Raw genomic sequence first — 19,668 nt, forward strand, 5'->3', positions numbered from 1 at the left:
GTGAAGTCAGCAGCTGTTATTTTGTTTCGGCAGAACATTAGAAATATGCCTGTGAGTATGAGCACAATTCACTTTATGTTAAACATGGGACATAAAATGGATCATTCTTTAAGATATTATCGCTGTAACAATGCTAATTTCCATCAGCGCGATAATGGTAATTCCCATTAAGTGTTAGCATCTGCCTACTACTGAATGATGGTAGAAATTCAGTATTATAGGAATATCACAGGTATCTTCCATGACTACGCTTTGCTAACGTGTGATCATGAAGAAACTGACAGAAGGGTGCGACTGAGAGAAAAAGGCCCAGTTATAAAGCTGTCTGGTTATTCAGCACCAAGGACAGCGCCATGGATTCATCAAAACACAGCAGAGTCAGGCTACTCATATTTCAAGGCCGTGGTCGGGGCCAGAGATTCTAACTTGCACAAACCTCAGTCAGCTAAAGGATTAATAAGTCTGGCAGACTAAACTAACATATTCAAATAACAAGCCCTCTGCTCCTGCACTCCCTCTGCTGCTACAGGTTGGAGAGGGGGGCTGGCAGGTGAAGAAGGGGGATGCTTCATAGAGCTTCAGAGACCACAGACATAGAGGTGGCTGTGAGAGACTTCCATAAAATATCTGCTGAAAGACAATAAGAAAGTAGAAGACAAGAAGGAGAGGGAAGATAGTCTGGACCCATGCCACCCTTTCCACCCTAAATTTGGTTTACATACGGTGCATCAAGATGAGGAAAGGAATCCAAATGTGAAACTGAGGTGAAAAAGAAAACAGAAGGTAGTACTGCAACAGCAAACACGTCTTTCCCCCAAGATGAAGCAGAAGTTAGTTTTGCCCTGCAGCTAGCGCCCTCTTTGAGCCACTGAGGATATTTTTTAAATGCTAAAGTGTAAGGGGGAAACACATTGTCAAAATTTGACGGCTGGCATAACACAACAAGAAAGGGGAGAAAAAGACACGATTTCCCAAGTTGTTGGGTCTTTGTGCAGAAGAGAGGAGGATTCATCCCAGTCATTGTTTCACTTTCCACTCTGTGCTATCCTGCAAATGCACAGAGGCATCTTAACCCACTTAAGCTGGGAAACGAAGAATGTGTTGCTGTGAAAAACAGCAGTCAGCCCTGAGAGACGGCAAAAATGATTCCAATGAATCCTTTCACCGCCCTTCCAATGTCTCAGTGTTGGAGCTCCTGCCTAGCCTCACCTCAAATATGTTCATCTCCTCCATCTCGGCCAGAGTCGGAGCCTTGAGCAGGATGCGAGGGCGGGATGACGGTCGGGGCCCAGGCTCTGACACGGACAAGTCGATGCACGAAGTAGATTTGACATTACAAGGACAGGTCTGAGCCAGGCAGGGCAGGGAGCCAAATGCTGAGGAAAGAGAAACCAAAAACACAGTCAGGGAGCAAATAAGTCAGAAGCACTGAGATCAGAGCCAGACCAGGCAGGACCAGCAATCAGCCTCTGCCCTGGCTTCGACATCCCATCCTGAATTTCATCATATCGCAAATAACATTATCCTAAAATGAGCTTGCATACAACCGTGTTCTTCCATTACAGGGGTAGCGGTGAAGTCCATCTCTTCACCTGCACGGAAAATAGGATGGTCGAATTTGTGCAGCCTGCACAAACACAATTATGCACCATGATGAAAAATGCTAAAATGCAAAAACAAAATAGCGACTCAGACTCAGTACCTTGTACTGCAACTGGGACAGGAAGAGCAGCTCCCTTATGTGTCATATTATGACATGTTGTTGGAAAAAAACAACAACAAAAAAAGCGTGTTGAAGCTGTCTTAATTTCTGCCTTCAATAAATTCATACATTAATTTTTACAGGATCATTTAATGGTACATAAACTGTAAATCCAGCTCTTTAATCATTTTGGTAGATGACACAATAGGAAAAAGTCTTCAGACAATTTTATCTATTTTAGTATAAGCCAAACGTTGCCAGGGACCTTAGTCACCTGGTTCAAGGGAAATGTGGTTTCAGTTTTGGGAGAATGATGACATCACAATCTAACTATCAATTTCCATTAATCTGATTTTTCTCAATTTTTCACAAATTAACAGTAGCAGCTTTAAACAAATCAACTTGCTTTCTCCCTGCAAAGGGTTAGGGTTATCAAAGGCCCACACACTGAATGACCTTGATCTGTAAATAGCTGGTCAATATATATGAAATGCAATTCCCCCTCCACATGCACTGCAGCTCTGAATGGAAAAATGCTCTTGTTACACACAACAGCTTACAAAGCTAGCATGCAATACACAATTGTAGGGAGTAACTCCCAGGCAACAGTGCAGAGTGTATAGACTACAGCGTCAGCCCTGGAGTCATTATTTAGCAGTGACTGGTCCATTCACCTGCAGTAGAACATTTACTTTCTTAAGCACATAACAGGAGTCAAACTTTAAGTGGGCCATTCAGAGACAAATACACAAAGAATGATGTCAAGAGCAGCCGCCAGACTTTATTTTTTATTTCACTTAACATCACCATAATGCTTTTCCCCAGACATCATCCAACTGTTTGTCTGGTGGAAACTGCTTTTCATTCTGCAAAGCACCACAGGTCAACTGGAAAAATTACCTTTTCTCCTGAACAAATAAAATGTTTGTGTTTAACAAAAGATTTATGATGTTTTTCATGGAATACTTAAACTGTAATTTGACCTGGTGGTGAGAGACTTCAGTTAATGTGGTGGGTAAACAGTGGTGAGTGATTGTTCCCTTACGTCTGGAGCTGGGCGGGGACACAGGTTTGAGCTTTCTTTCCTGCTTGATCTCAGCCAGGACCAGGTCATGAAGAGACTGCTGCTGTGGGGGAGGAGGGGGGAGGCTGCGCTCTGAAACCTAATGAGGACAAATAATTAGAACACATCCACACATCTGAGGAATCTAAAAGAGCTGATGAAATATGCACATATATGTACATATTTTACCAACCGTTCCAAAACCTCTGTCTTTCTTGACTGGGTGTAAAAGCTTTTGAAACAGCGCTTAGGCCATCACTGGACAATAACACTCTCCAATGAAACTCTGAATAACATGTAGCATGACAGTTCTGTACTGCGCTGTAGTAATATTGACAGTAAAAACTCCAGTAATACAGTTTTACGATAACTGACTACTACGTAATAAAGCAGGCCTGATAAACTGGTGTAACAATGATAAAAAAAAAGACTTGTGACGTATATACACAGGTATATCAAATCACACTAAGTATTCTAAGTTAGAAAATTCATTTAAAACAAATCTCTGGGTATGTACTGTATTAATCATATATGTGTAATGTGCATTAAAGTATCAGAAGCTTATATAAGTACGTATCAAGGTAAACAGTTTTAGTATCAGTTATCAGCTAGAGGCTGGTTTTAATGTATTGCATCCAGAAAATGCTCAGTGATGTATACAGGTCTATTATAATGGAAATAAGTATCAGGGAGAAGCTAAAGTTAGCAATTTATTAGTCTAAACTAGTTGTCCAGAGATGTAAGCTAGTTTAGTGCAATAATGTATTCAACACAAGCTTGCACTGACTTGCACTGTTCAGCTTTTATCAGTGAAATGCTTATTATAGTATCAAGTACAAGACATTATTGGGGGCTCATAGTTGCATTTATAGTTGGTTGCTTTTCTAGTAAGCTGTTAACTAATTTTGTTCGGTAGCCAGCCAGCAATGCCAAAAAACTATGGTTCAGGCTAATATGACAGTTAATGCTAGAGTCAGGGCGTGGGACAAAGACAAAAGCACTTAATTGTCACATTAAGCTCATTAAGATAGATTTACAGACAAACCTGCTTTATAAGATCAATCAGTATCTTTATTGCATGCAGCATTCTTTACCTCTCCTGTATGATACAGTGGTGTGCAGGGTGTACTGGAAATGGAGAGAACACTTGCATACTTGCATGTACTCTTCTTCACACCGCTGTAGTGAATCTCTATTATGAGACAAAACCCACTCACTGGTTTAAGTGGAGGTCTTGATCTGATGAAATCCAGTATCAGTTCATGGGCATTCCTCTTCACTCTGGTAGGAATGTCACCACCCACCTGGGTAAGACAAGAAACACAACACCAGCTGTAGCACTGTGTCTGTAAATCACACAGTAAAATGCAGTCACTTTTGCCTCTTGAAATGTTTCAGAGAGAAACAAGTACATCATGAGTATACTATAGTCTGAATGTGAATCTATTGACACATTCTGCAGCAACATTAGCACACATTTGGGTCCACCTACAAAAATCGAAGTATAATATTTACTCTCCTTCGAGCTTGGTTTTGGTCTCCACCAACTCTTGAAAAAAAATCTGTTCCATTAGCTGCTAAATGCTAACTCTGCCTGCCATTTGGTGCAGAGCATGTGGAGTACATCGGGTTCAGAGCTTTCCTGAAAACAGCTACCTGCTGCTGCTGGACACATGGCTGATCAGAGCTGTGAGGCTGAACCAAAACAGTTCAGCTGCAGGCCGTAAAAACCAAAACAAAGAGCTGAAAGAAGCTGAAACGCTCCATGGAGCTGACGGGAACTGCAGAGTTGGGTGATGATTTTCTGTGCAACTGCCGCCAGAACAACAGAAGGCTGAGAGGAGCCTTCATTAATATTTGTGTTCTGAGGCAGAATTATGTAACTGCCCGTGGAGAAGGCCTCAAGGTGACTGCCACATGCATGCCTGCTTGCCTGCTACATAACCTTATCTTCCTGAGACAAATCCTGTACAGCACATGGTGCAGTGGGCTGCCTGAATAAGAGGTAGAGGGTGACTTACAGACTCCTGTCTGCACTCAAAGTCCTCATGCCCCATTTAAACAAAGACAAGTGCTGATGAAAACATTTGTTGCAGGGTGAAGATTTCAGAGAAGCAGTAGTTAACATCCCTACTGACATTTCAACCGCTTTCAGCATTTATAAGTCAACTAACACTGCAGTGATTTACAGTGAGCACACTTTCATATCCCTTTTGCTTAAGCTACAAATGAAATTCAAACTGGTATAATTCTTCATAGTTCAGATGACATTTCAACTTCTTTAATCGTGTACTCTTCAACTGACAGTTTAACTGCTTGCATTCCTCACTAAACAATTCAACTGCTTTCATGGCATAGACACTGCCATTCTAAAAGCTTTCAAATCCTCGTTGTCACGTCAATTCTAATGCTTGGCTTGATGTCTAAAACTCAGTCTTGTCTCTCACCATGACTTTGCGTAGCTGGAACTTGCGAGCTCGTATGTCCTGCATCAGCATCTCAAAAGGCGTGAGGCTGAACTCGGTGGGCAGCGGGTTGAACGGCTGCTCCTGCACCTTCTTCAGCTTCACTCCCTGCCTGAGCTCCTTCATCAGCTGCACCCACAGACGTGCCTGGGATGGACACAACAGCGAAACGCACATCCGCACGCATCAACACAACAACACTGCCTTCTTCAGTCAAACACACTGTTGCATTGTCCTCCCTGTCACACTGTGCCCTCGTTCGTTTTGTCTCACCCAGTCTCGGTGTTTCAGGGCGTCCAGCTCAGCTGTAGACCGGTCTTCCGAAGCTTCCTCTGTTGTGATCTTCTTCAGCATCTGTGCAACAAAAAGCAAGAGACACATTTCACTTTTTAATTTTTTTTTAACAATAGCAGGCTTAAACAGTGGCAACAGTTCAAACACCGGGTTTTCTGCCACAAAAAAAAAACTTCTGCAAAATCTGAAGGGGTTATATTCAGGATTGTCTGCAGTATTGTCATGTTGAAATGTGATGATTTCAAATTATTCTGATAGCAAAAGTTTTACGTCTTGAGCCTGTGCCCCGGACAATGATAATACCAGTTCGAGGCACCAAAAAAGTCTATTTCTAATGCACACAGCCTGAATCACTAAACTGAAGACTATCTGGAGGTAAAAGAAATAAACTGAAAGAGAGCTGTGGAATGTCACAAAGAATCCATGTGGAATACCATGTGCACATAGAACTACTGCAAGTACATAGGGTCAAACCTGAAGCAGGAAGTCGGTCTGTGAACTGTGATGGATGTTTACAGTCGGAGTAATTTTACTGTTTGCCTTTGTTTTCTCTTCAATGTACAAACCTGATTCCAAAAAAAGTTACAATGCTCTGCAAAACCTAAATAAAACAAAATGTGATAATTTGCTAATCCTGTTTGACTCCATTGACAACATATTACTGTGTGACCTCATCAGCTTCATTGATTTTTGTAAATGTTCATTCTGAATTTGATGCAGCAACACGTTCCAAACAAGGCCACATTTCAAGGTAAAACAACATATTTGCTCACTCTCCTTTCTCTTTTCAGCTGCTTATCAATCAGGATGGGGTGAAATGGTAACAATTTGTGAGAGTCCCTGTGTTTACATGATTTACCACCTGAAACACAGCAGTACAGCATTATCCTTTTGTGTGGGCAAAACAATACATATTACTGATGACAGTTTCATACTACCTCTGATCAAGTCAGGGAAGAAGATGAAGATCGCTAGCTAACAAACATGGATGTAAACGCTGCGCAATTTAAAGTAGGTAGTCAAATAATCCCTTTTAGAAATGTTTTATGAGGAAGGGAATGCATTCAACACATGTGTTAGGCCTGAGAAACACTGAATGCAAACAAAATAAATCTCAGGTTACCTTTAACTCGGAGAATTATTACAGATTATTATTACAGATGGAAGTGCATTCCTGTTTGAAGACATGGGCAGGACTCACTGGAGTTGCTGAAGTGGAAAACAGGAAATCTTTTTGTCTCCAGTCAGGATTTTTATCATTTTGCATGTTACCCTTCAAGAATACCATTCAGCAACAAAACATCTCATTTCACCATTAGGCTGATGATACACAATTATACCTCTCATTTAAACCACATGAACAATGCAGCCATGCTGCATTCCTGTTTATCGAAAATAAATGACTAGATGTCAGCTTACATCCTAAAATTTAATAGCAACAAAACAGACATTTTGATCTTTGGTCCAGAACATCACAGAAACAGACACAATCCTCCCTTGGTGCACTCACTGCCAATATTAAGTCTGTGGCAAAGAAACTTGCGGATACCTTGGCACTGATCCTCTGAGCAGCACATCAGAAGTATGTCCAAGCTTGTATTTATCATCTCCAAGATAAGACACATGCTCAATTTTACTGACATAGAAAAAGTCATTGCGCATGCTTTTATATCACGCCTGCACAGCTGTAACTCTCATTTTACTTGTTTAAACTCCCACCCTGTCTCAGGCTGCAAGAATAACAGATCAAAACCTTAACATTGTTCCACCAAACAGACTGACAAGCATTTCAGATTCAGAGGGCACACACAGAGAGATGCAGGCCACTGCAGGCAGAAGCATTGAAAGTCCACTGAAAAGTAGGTCATCCATATATTTTCCTGTATTTATTCCCTCAATGTTCTTCGCCACTATTCTACAAAAGTAAACAGGTGTTCTTTTTTAAGGGTTACTTTAACATCGACATGACAACCAAACGTACCTCCTTCGCATCTCTGATCTTGATGAGGAAGGTCTGCAGCTCCAGAGTCTCTACAAACAGAGCCCTGCAGACAGCCTGGTAGTGCTCTGGAGCCAGGCATGGGTTGGCCAGCCGAGACGCACACAGCGACATCACCTGGCGGAATGTGCACACCGGCTTTATCACTCCCTCCTGCTCCTCCTCTTCCTCCTCCTCTTCCTGGCCACTGTACCCCTCATCTGTTGTACCGTTCCCGGCGGTGCTGTCGCCCTCTCCGCCCTGGTCCCCCCCTACCATGAGTTCGATGAGGTGCTCCAGCTGCGGGGTAAGCTCCCGCTCCTCGCTGTCGTCCAGCCCCCAGTCCAGAGCGCGGTAGATGGCCACACCCAGCGACTGGACCAGCTGGAGGGATGGATGAGGAGTCAAAAGTAAACAGGTTGTCCTTTACCAATATAATTTCCCATACTAACGTTTTCACAATCCAGCCAAACACGCTTTTAAATTTGAATTAACATGGAATTCACAGTATTTATACTACGAGGAGGAAGTTGATGGCAAATATGTCTTTGCAAAGGTGAAACATATGACTGCTGTCAGGGACGGCACGGGTCATGACAACTGCATTCCAAAGCACTGCTCCATGTTAGAAAATAGCGACATAAACTACAAAATATAGTTTATGTCACCTGGAAAACCCTTTTGTGGCAAATAAAAGGTCTTGTAATAGCTGATAACTTAGCTAAATTCAACGGTGAAATGCATTTTTACCATCACCATTTAAACTGTGAAGCTATTTCTCTCCTCTTTTTTCCTCACCTGACGCTCTGTGGCAGGTGGAAGAGGAGGCTCATCAGTGGCATCTGAAGAGACGAAGGAGGAGAAACACAAGCAATTACGACCTGAGAGAGAGAACTTAAAAGGACAATTCTGGGTGATTGCGTACTTTTTATTGCATTATTAAGTTTATCATCATAGTTTTTACATCTGCTATTTGTGCCAAAACTGGGGCTTAAAGCTGGGGTTGGTAATGCTGGAGAAGCCAACAAGAGTAAGTCAGATTGTGTAAGTATCCACCTGAAAACTCCCATCATGACTGTGCACTGCCTGACTGCTGCCCATGAGAGAGTGCTGGGGAGAGGCGTGGTGATGAGAAGACCGTTTCTTATTTCTTTGTCAAAGCATTTGATTTAGTGATTGCTGTCAGTACGTAAAGATAATTTCACCAAATTACGGTTGCAACCAGTGACTATTTTGATAAGCGATTAATCTGTCGATCATTACTTCAATTAATTATTAATCAGATAAAAAGAAAAAGGCTTAATGTTATTGTTTCCAGCATTTCAAAAAACAACATTTATTCCTTGTACTATTGTAAAATGCTCAAAATGCTCAACTTAGTAAGAAAAGTACAGACAAGACCACCACAATACAAAATAAACAAGCTAAATAAACAGACAATGGGGATTCAGTCTTGCATTGACAATAAAAGTCTGGTGATGTGATATCATTGCATCACATTGTCAGAAGGTGTGTGTGAAGCTACGTCTCCCCAGCGGTGTAGTCAGTAAGTCTCGTTCTCTGAGGGTTCTGTGAATATGAACCCTGCTCAGGGCGGCGCTGAGAGCTGAAGGGGGACAAAATGCAGACGCACACAAACTGAGCAAGGCTGTAGAACACAGTCCTTCTCACTCTCTCGTTCTCTGCTTTTCACTGTTACTCACCTCAAACCTTCAGGTTTCATTCACAATTTAAAACTGCCTTCCTCAAACAATAAATACATTGGATTAGCTATTGCAACCACATTTGCAGAACAAGTGTAGATACAACCTGTAGAACATTTCTTTGGTGCCATTTAGCCAATAGGTGGCGATGTAGCAGCATCAACAGTTGAACGAGCCAGAATGTTCCTGTTCGTCATATTATTCCCTGAAAATGGGAGAAGGCACTTGACAAAACACTTCCTCTACGGCTCTCAGTGTAGGTCACCTGAAAGATCGTAAAGGTCCTGGGTTCGATTCCCAGGGTGATCCAGTCCTTGCCTACTCTTCAAGCTCTCTTCTTCTCTATAACCGCACAATGTCCCCCCCCCCACACCCCTTGTTAATCTTCTCTTTATCTAACCAGTGTTTTCTGTTTCTCATTCTAATGATTAATTATTCATCACCAAGTCTTTCTTTAAAAATTCTTGGTGTACATGGTTTTTCATTTTGATTAAATGTGGGGCTGAAGCTATTGAATGCTCTTAACTACTCTATTTTTGAGATTATGTTTAGGAATATAAGTTGGTTTTATCTAATATTTTCTCTTGCTTTTTGCAGCAGAAGTTGATTTTCTCAACGTAGAAATGCAGAATAAAGGTGCAAGTCTTATCAAATGGTTTTAACATGTGACTTTTCTATCATTTTCATTTTTACTATTAAGGGATATTGTCTTAATTCCACTCTGCGTCCAAGATTTGGACAGTTACTGTGAACTGTTGATTTTGGGGTTAGTGTCCTGTTTTTCTTCTTTCAATGGCGAGCCTCGCATTTCTCTGCAGTTAAAATTAAAATTTCGAGAACCACTTCTTTTCTTTTTTTTTTGTCAGTTTCATATGAATGTGAGCATCTGGGAAAACGACTAAGAGCCGGCACTCTCTGCAGTAATTTAAGAAAAGTATTACTTAAAAATCTTGCCTGGGGCAGCTTGAAACAAAAATCAGAAATGAGGAAAAGAGGAAAACAACATGTGTGTCGCTCACAGCCATGCTGTGAACTTTATAGCAATAATAAAAAACTGAGCCTGTTTTCAGTCTTCTACTCATTAAATCAAATGTGATACTCCATCTGTCCCACAGTCAAAACTTGGTCATGCATCATTGCGTCGCAGCCAGGTTTAGCATGCTTATGTGAGTGTGTGTGTGAGAGAGCGAGCGAGTAAAAAAAGCTCTTTCTCCCAGCTCTGATGTCAGTAACGACACCCGAGAGGCCTGAAACCCCTCAATCAGCAGCTCTCACTGCAGAGAAACACGAGAATGGACGGACGAGAGGAGCAGGAGACGGAGACAAAGAGAGAGAACCCCTGGAAACGCCAGGGAAGAGAGAGAGGATGAAAGGAGTGAGAAAGCGTGAGAGAGATGAGAGAGATCAGCAGAAAACAGAAGACAAATAGGGAGCGTAGGTGTGGACGTAGTGATGGGGTTGGGTCAGCCTACCACAGCATCCTCCCCTGTCAACAACAAAGTGCTGAGGGCAGGATATGGACCTCAGACAGACGGAGCGTCACTCAGTTCCCCGTGTGAACACAGACGCTGCTTCAATCTGCAACAAAAGGCAGCAACTGACACTGAGGAGAGCGGGGAAACTTTTTATTATGATGCCCTGCCCACAGGATTGAGGTTACACGAAGCCCTGCAAACCTGTCAGACAGGTTCAAATAATGCACGGCCAGGGTCGCATAGTGTAACCGGTGATACCTCCACCAGTTTCCCACAGTTACAGGTCAGTAAACACAAAAGAGGAGAGGAATTTGCAATGAAAACGCTCCCAAGAGCTCACAAGCTTAGATTTTGGGGGAAAAAACAACAACCCAGTTAGCCATCCGGAGAGGGAAAGGATGTTCAGGCCGCTGAGATGTTGGAGTTTTTCTCCATTAAACTTCAGTGTGTTTCTAGCTAAAACATAAACCACTTTCATATCAGGGCTGTTTTTTTGTCCAAATCCTCCTCAACAACTTTAACGGTTTGGGTTTGCTGGACAATGAGTGCACAGCCATGTGAGCAGCTCTGTGAGGCTGTCTCACTCATTCTAAATAAAACCAAACTGTACGGGATTAAACTGAGGTTCTACGTTTGTCTCTTTATCCTTAACTGTTGTGGTGAACTAAAAATAGAAAAATAATGGTGGTTGTCATGCTACTGTGCTCATTACTGATTATCAGCATGGCTAATTATCACTAGCAGTAAGTGAAAATAAGACTATTAGTCATGCTTGTGACTTTGCAAAGCTAAATGCTAATGTCAGCACGGCAACAATGTCAACATGATAAAGTTTAGCAAGAGTAATGTTTACCATGGAAACCATTTTAATTCAGCCTGTCTGTCAGAGTGCTAACTTTTCCTAACCGCAAATACATGTAGTCTGTGTCCAAATAACCCCTTATTTGCCATATAGTGAACTATATCTGCTTTCTGCCATTTCATCTGACTGTCTGAATTCTGAGTGTGGAAATTATGCACTATAGTGCCTCTCAAAAATTCTCACAGTGGAACAAAAACTTTTACCAACACTTCCACGATGCCCTCCTAGCAGCCTCAGTTGTACTTTGTGGCTGTGTAATTTTCTGAAAGCTCCAAAATTCATGAGTTGAGACATGTTTGCTGATGTTTTCAGAAATGGCAGAGTCCATGGAAGTTAATTTTTTGAGGTATAGTAAGTTAATATATTATTATTTTAGTCATAGAGCGCTTTTTTCCATTATTTTATATTACCTATGAGGAAACTGCTGATTTTCCCGACAGCCTCATCTTTTCATTATGTCTTTGAGTTTCCTGCATTACGTTACCCACTCACTGGCTTGCTACATTGTTAGCCTCTGTGTATGGACAATAACGTCCATGTTGCCGTTGCCTAGCAGCGGTGTTCTCACAAATTAACCACTTGAACTGTAAGAGTACACAACTTTCCATGTCGGAACCACAAGCTCATGAGTTTCATTTGAAGGCAGTACATGGAGCAAGTGTCATGGCAGTCCATCCAATAGTAGTAGGGCTGTTTCAGTCTGGACCAAAGAGGTGGACCAACCCACTGACCAACCATCCCGTGGGCACTTCCTCTATATGGCTAACACCAGGGACGATCTGTCAGCTATCCAGCCCGTTGTCTGTCTTTCTGAATGCTATGCTGTGACAGCCCCCTCCCTCTTCACACCATAACCCACTGTGTTCCTTCTCATTAGCTTTAAGTCAGACCAAGTTTGTCCTGGCTAAAGATGGAAAACATTTCATTCTCCCAAGACGGACTTTGCCATCTGTTGCCATGGTAATAGTGTCTGAGAGACCAAATTCAAAGAAACCACAGAGTGACAGAGGGAAAAAACACTGGTCTGGGAAGAGCAGAGCTAGTAATAAATGAATGAGAGAGACAGACAGAGCGAAAAGAAATAGGACAAATTAAAAAAAAATCCTTTATCTCTAAGTCCACATCAGGTATAGTAGGGTGTAGCACTTGCACCTTTACCTACATGTCAAGTCAAAGTTGACCTTTGCACATTTTACAAATCACTGTGAGAGCATTTATTGCAGCAGAGCAATAATGAAGAGGAAACGAAATCACTAAAATGACATAATATTTGGAGGTGCGTTCAGATCTAGAGCTATATGTCATATAAACTCCCTTCGGTGTGATAGACATTTGGCAACTCTTGAGGTGCACAGTGATGCTGTCATGGGAAAACTTGACTAATCAAATTTCATGCGTCTTGTGTTTCAACAATGCCCAGTCAGCGAGATAAAAACATTCATGTTGGAAAAAGCAGTTGACACTCGGTTGATGCAAGCTTTTTACCTGACAGGGGCGATATGTATCTGGACTTTGACTTCCTGCTGGCCTTAAGTGCACTCCATGAATCACTGTCCAGCCTTCAAACAGAACTGTGAGTTATGGTGCGCGGCATGCGCTGTGGCAGCGTCTCCTGAGGTGGGGGCAGGAAGCTGGCCGACGCTGCTCCTTGTCTAGCTCACGCGATGAATTTGCACGAGAGCTGCATTAGCAAACACTTTGTCTCTGGGGGTAAACACATGATTACAGGTTTTAATTTAAAAAGAAACAGAAAGCGCAGAAATGGCTCCGAAAAGCTATTTTAAAGCTAATGATTGATGTAGCTAACTCCCCTGATATAGCTATTCTAAAGCTAACACTCGACAAAGCCAACACACCTAAAGCTTGATCCACCGGACAGCAGATTTAGCTAATGCTAATCAGCTAAAATGAGGTCAAAGAGATACTGTGGTAAAACATGACTTTATGGACTTTTTAGAATATTTAATGCCATTAGTCACAAACAGTCTAAAGTGAATACTGCTTTTTCTTCACAACGGAAACTTGAGCGATATCTGATCAAATATTTATTGGTTACATTTCCATTTTCTCAATGCACGGCAGCACACCCAACGTCCACTTATTGACCTTCATTTGTCTTCTTTATTGTAGAGGCCTTGTCTGCACTTGCCTTGCCAAGTTGTTTGAAAGAGCGTTATACAATAAAACGAGGAACGACTTCTGCTTTTTAAAATGCTGGAAATAATAAAATGTAGCTTTTTTGCTTTTATCCAGTTAAAAGTAATCTAGTAAACCTCCATAGATAAAGCGATTATCCAGCTCTAATCTAATTGTTTAATTTCAATCCTTACACTACTCGTTTAAAAAACATCACTGAAAAACGTATTCACATTAATGCAACAGGTTACTAGTAATTACTACTAATAATGTACCATGTGCTACCACAGCTTGCTGCACTGCCCCTGACCCATCATGCTGCTTTAAAAACACAATTATAGATAAGATTATGAAAAAGTACTGAAAATACTGTATATTATTCTGCATTTGCTTTACTGTCTTGAAATAATTAGACAGCATTGCTTTAATGAGCAAACTTCATCAATTCATTTTTGCTGCACTAGATATATATACACACACACACACACACACACACACACACAAACATTGTATATTTAATTCACACATGTTAACTACTACTGTGTATTATTTTATCTTATCTTCACTCTAATTGTTTTGCATATGGCAATAAAGAACTTGAAACATTGTGAATGGCTCACTATTAACTAACAAAGTATGCCAGATGGCAGTCGGCTCCTGAACACATCTGTAGTGGGAGAATAACATTCGTGACATTACAAGAGCTTACTGCCAGACCATGATTCAGTGTGATTACAGTGCGGCTGTTTCAGGTCAGATTTGTGCTCTCTCTGTCGGGGGAACGGGCCAGATAGTCATCGCAACAGCTGATGTCAGTGACGTCAGTACACTGCACGCACGCTCGTATTTACTAACAGCGTCGGTCGGTCATATTTCATACCAACGCAGAAAAATATTACAGTAGGTTTTATTTCTTTTTATGCTGTAAATACTGTGTACAAGTATATGATACATTTACATTTCTGGGTTGAAGGAGCATGTAAACCCTCCAACACTCACCTAGGTTGTCACTTTAAGGCAGTTTAGAGATGACACTCTGTAGCTCGCTGGTTTCAAGTGATTAACAGAAATCAAATATATCACCTGCAGGTGACTTATTGCACATTTTTACCTACCTGTGATTGAATCAAAGGTCAAGCAAATCAACTAGTTAGATGCTGTGAGTTTGAAAGGAAAGTTTCTCTTGTTTAAAGCATTCTAAACTGAATATTTCTTGTTCCTTGTCTTTGTTCTTTCATATTTCCTGTTCATGTCTTTAAGTGTAGAAATTTGTAGGGGAAATATATTTAATATTTAGCTCGTCATTAGTTTAATATTTGGGGAAACGAATGAGCTCAGACAGTGCTCTTGGCATTCTGAACATTCTTAAGAACATTATTAAGCCCAGCAGCCTTAATATGAAATGCACCTCCCCTTCTTGTTTTAAGAAGTGGCTCAATGTAAAAATTTCACTGACTGCATGGTGCCTTCGGCTCCCTGATGAGTGTGTCTGATTATTGGGACTGAACACATGACACACTTGGACCTTCCCAGAGTGGGAAGGGGACAATTTTATCCCCTACAGTCATGACATTAATGTGTTTTTACCATTTTCTTTTCTTACTTTTTTTGGTTATTCTGGTAGAAATGTATTTCATTTTTTAACATTTTCATTATCTTTTTTAGAAAATAAAGAAATGAATGTTAGCCAGGAAAAATATGAGCAGCTGTACAGCAGCACTGGTCACAGAGGCAACGAGGTGACTCCAAAAGAAGTTCCCAACATTTTCTATATATCGTCAGATCTACTTTTAAGAGGTAAAATTGTGTTTTTTGAAAATACTGCACAGACACTTGAAGGTATAGTCATTAAATCTATGTATCAGGCTGATGTACTTTTACTTTTGTAAAATTAGGCCCAGTGGTTTTGGTTACCCTAATTTGCATCTGTGAGTAGTACAATTGCAATGAATGCAGTCGGCAAAAATAAATCAATAAAAACACTTCTTAATAGTGAAGCTGGGGCCTCAAATTAACCAGCTGCAATTAACAATTTAGACAGCTGCAATCAACCAACTCCATATTGCAGCTGTCTAAAACTGGCATGATATTTTGGGATAAATTCAACTTCTTAAAGAATGCAAATGGTCCTCGAGCTCACTAGCTGCATTAATTATGTAGACAGCCTCAGGATAATAGACTCACCTCATGCTGGTTAAGGGATTATCACCACGTTTTATATATGGAGCGTGTTTACTTACGGATCAGCAGAGCGTAAACCAACATTGGCTGCAGGGATAATCAGCTCTGTTAAAGAGAGGCTAAACATCTCCTCAGTGAGGGCTGAGAACTAATCATCACTGTTAGATGACAAAAGTGGTTCAGCAGGATCTTAAGTATAGTTCCCCTGTGGTCCATGAGGGGGATTCACAGGGTCCCCAGCAAAATGATGGACACCTTAAAGTCCCTATGGTCCGACTGAGTAGAACACAATGGGAATTATTATTATGTAGACAGTAGTACATGACGGAGTATCAAAATCAACTGTTCTCTTATAGGATACAGGTCCCTCTGAGCCACTTTAAGTCCAACTTTAACAAAGACTTAACAAAGAAGTTTTTCAATTACTCAATAACAATGGATAAGATAAATGCCATCCTGTTGCCAAGCAACATGCACCAAGAAGAGGAGGCAACCTGTAAACTTTTTCTGTTAGATTCCTTAACAGGTGCTACACAGCTGTCACTAGGCGAAACAGCACAGAGGCGCATGTTCATTGGGTTGTGTCGACTTGTTTCATAGTCAAGGAGGGCCGAGACCATCCTTCTATACTGAGATGTGATAACTTACATTCCTGCTTTTCTCGACATTTCTCACTAGTGTTTTTAATATTTATAAGGCCCTCTCTGGCCTCTTGGTGCAACGAAGCCTACATGCTGGTTTTATGTTGCTTTAGGGAAAAGGTAAAGCAAAAGCGGTACATAATACAAGACATTAACTAGCTTTTTTTTCTTACTTAACAGTAACAAAAAAAAAATTCTTCTGGTTGGTACTGAAGCATCACTATCCAAAACTGACAGATTCTTCCTCGATTTTGACAGCTCCACACTGTCCCCCTCCCCTCAGGTTAAGAGTCTGGGTGTCATCCTCGATAGCTCACTATCTTTCCACTCTCACATCAATAACATTACCCGGTCTGCCTATTTTCATTTACGCAACATCAACTGTCTCTGTCCCTCTCTCACCCCTCACACCACTGCTATCCTGGTCCACAGCCTCGTCACTTCCCGTCTTGATTATTGTAATTCACTCCTTTTCGGTGTCCCTCACAAGTCCCTCCATAAACTTCAACTGGTTCAAAACTCTGCAGCCCGCATCATCACCAAGACCCACACACATTCTGTACAATAGGCTCCCAGCAGCACTTAAATGAAACAGAATTTTTCTGGCAATAATGGCTGTAATTGCTCAAGACTGTGGCAATAAGAGGTGGAAAAAGTTGAGATTTCATTGAAGCAAGTGCTATGTGGTTTGTTGGATTTATTGTAAAGTGGCTCTGAAAGCTCTAAAAGCAGGTAGCCTATATAAGTTGATCAGAGGCTTGGAAACAGTCCAAATAAAATCTTTTTTTAAATTCAGTTTGGCCTAAAGTTATCTCTGTGCTGATCAGACTTCCGGAACAGGTTTCTGGGGCCCGGCCCGCATTGAGAACATAAATACTTCACATCCAGTAGGATATTATGCAGGTGCAGACTACACTCAGCGGGGGAAACAACGAGAAAACTGCGTCAAATGCTCTGGGGCTCCATCCACCCTTTGAAGTCTCCAAAACAATCTTTGCAAGAGGGGATGTGAGGGTGAAGCTGTGCTCTATGAATAATTAATCACTGATACCGGCATAACACAAGTCATCCTTGTTGGCATCGCGAGTGCGACAAAAATGGTGACTTAGCTGTCCGAATCAACAGTGTATATTTGTATAAGAGAAGCTCATGATTACAAGAAATTATCCATTAATCTAGCTGAAGGTCGCTCAGGCAGGAAAATTATGTTGTTTACAACGGGACAGGATGGCACCGGTGTGTCCGTTTCTCTCCGATGAGCAGGATGCTCCTGCGCACCAAACTCCGTATGAAATTCTAATAATTTCATGAGGCGTTACTTATAGTTCAAGGTTTTCCTCGTCTTATTGGCTCGGTATCTTTTATGAAACACTGGTAGACACAGTTGAGTTACGAACTGATATGGTCAGCCAAGCAGGATGTAGTTTTACTACATTTCTTTACTATGTTCACTTGCCGCCTACCGCGGAGTAGTTTACTGGAAGAGGACCGCGGGAATGAGGTGGAGCGGTGGAAAAAGTCTAAATTTTACTAGCAGACTGCTGATTCGTGGACATAACGTTGGGCCGAAGTGAAACGTTGATCCTAATATTCAAAACACGGCGTTTTGTCAAACTGTAAGCGCTAACTTACTTTGTATAGCACGGACACACTGTTAGAATTGACTTTTTCATGCTCGAGTTCTGTGTCAGCCATTCCAAACGAGCGGCAGGGCAGGAGGAAGTTGCGGGCATAAACGGACAGTTATCCTACCGTTGTGTTGGGGCTCCTGCTGCAATGACACGGTTCCGTCCCTGTGCAGGAGGATGGAGGACGGATCCTTCACACGGCTGACTCTCCCAGCCGGCGGGCGGGGCACCCTCAGACCGCTGCAGCACTGGTAGCACACCGCCCATGCCTGCTCCTCGTTGATGGGCTGCTCGTAAGACTTCAGCACCTCCTCCAAAGACAGTTCCCGGGGCTCGGCCAGGTCCCGCGCCTCGACGCGGTCCGTGTGGGCGGTTACTCGCGGGTCCCCGTCCTCGGCGGTTCTGTTGGTGGATCTGGCCATGGCTGTGATACCGTGGAGCCCATCCTTCACTCGCCAGGCACCGAGGCCATTTATGCTGTCCGCTGAGTCCTGTTCGGTTCAGACTCCTGTCCTCCTCTTGACGTCTACCGCTCTTCAACTAGCGCAGCTGCACCTCGTTACCACAACACCGTCAAGCGCCATAACTGAAAAAAGCACTTCCGGTCCAAGTTTTTAAAAGTAAAACCACTTTTAATCTACAAGTAGCTTTTTTTAAACAAAGTTAGTAGCATATCAAAGTCAAATACAAATATATAGTTAAAGAAATTGCTGTTTTTTAATCATTATGCACCTAAAATCAAATGACTGTCTTATTTCACATGTAAATCAGACTGTGAAAGTTTTCCCTCTTCAAACAGTAGCCTAACTATTGTGATGCTCTTGAGCAAGGCACTGAACTTCCAATTACTCGAGCCCAACACCAGAAGACTGCTTAGGTCTGATGTTGTTTCACCTCTTAAATGTATGTAACAGAGAATTTATCATATTCTACCCTGAACTGAAGTATCACTCGTATATTTACTGGAACTTATGGACCTATTTTAGTGTGCTCCTCAGCATATTTCCACAATTTCTTCATTATATTTCAAACACATCCGAAAAAAAAAATATTACTGAGTAGCCATAATATTAATTTTCACTATCCTTAAATGATTTACAAATGCCAAAAATTAGGTGCATGTAACGACATAATTCGTGCTTTTATTTTGAAAGTAAAGCCAGTACGCTTTCGATCATGGCCAGGCCAATTCTAGCTGACTTGACTTAGCTCATTGGCATATCAGCAAGTGAGAGAGACGATTGGATCACCGGGAAAACGTCAATCAACAGCCTGCGAGGCAGAAATCATCCTCCTGGCTGTCGCATTACCCACCTGCCGGTCGCCGAGAGGAGACGAGGAGAATAGAAGTTCCGGAAATCCGGAGACTATGAATCAGTCCTATGTGATCACATGTTATATGATCACTGTGATGATATACGATCCATCGCATGGGAAGATGAGTGTGTGACTGTGTCCCATTTGTCTCCTCTCTTCTCTGAGCTGTTTTCCCCAGTGTCAATTGCAAAGAATAAAATAAAACTTCCGAGAACATTTCAAT

General features: G+C 41.8%; 1 protein-coding gene across 1 annotated transcript in view; it reads right to left on the minus strand.

The window, feature by feature from the left end:
• Positions 1-18,611, minus strand: part of spire2 (spire-type actin nucleation factor 2) — a 31,581-nt gene extending 12,970 nt beyond the window's left edge. Inside the window, exons 1-8 of the mRNA XM_041939335.1 lie at positions 18,253-18,611; positions 8,301-8,344; positions 7,506-7,886; positions 5,504-5,584; positions 5,213-5,377; positions 3,983-4,069; positions 2,748-2,865; positions 1,210-1,376 (exon numbers count right to left, since the gene is read on the minus strand). Of these exons, the coding sequence (XP_041795269.1) occupies positions 1,210-1,376; positions 2,748-2,865; positions 3,983-4,069; positions 5,213-5,377; positions 5,504-5,584; positions 7,506-7,886; positions 8,301-8,344; positions 18,253-18,550 (1,341 nt within the window). The 5' untranslated portion in view covers positions 18,551-18,611. The remainder of the gene's footprint in view (positions 1-1,209; positions 1,377-2,747; positions 2,866-3,982; positions 4,070-5,212; positions 5,378-5,503; positions 5,585-7,505; positions 7,887-8,300; positions 8,345-18,252) is intronic.
• Positions 18,612-19,668: the final 1,057 nt, after the last annotated feature.

This window comes from Chelmon rostratus, chromosome 6 (genome assembly GCF_017976325.1).
Source record: "Chelmon rostratus isolate fCheRos1 chromosome 6, fCheRos1.pri, whole genome shotgun sequence".
NCBI classification, from domain to species: Eukaryota; Metazoa; Chordata; class Actinopteri; order Chaetodontiformes; family Chaetodontidae; genus Chelmon; species Chelmon rostratus.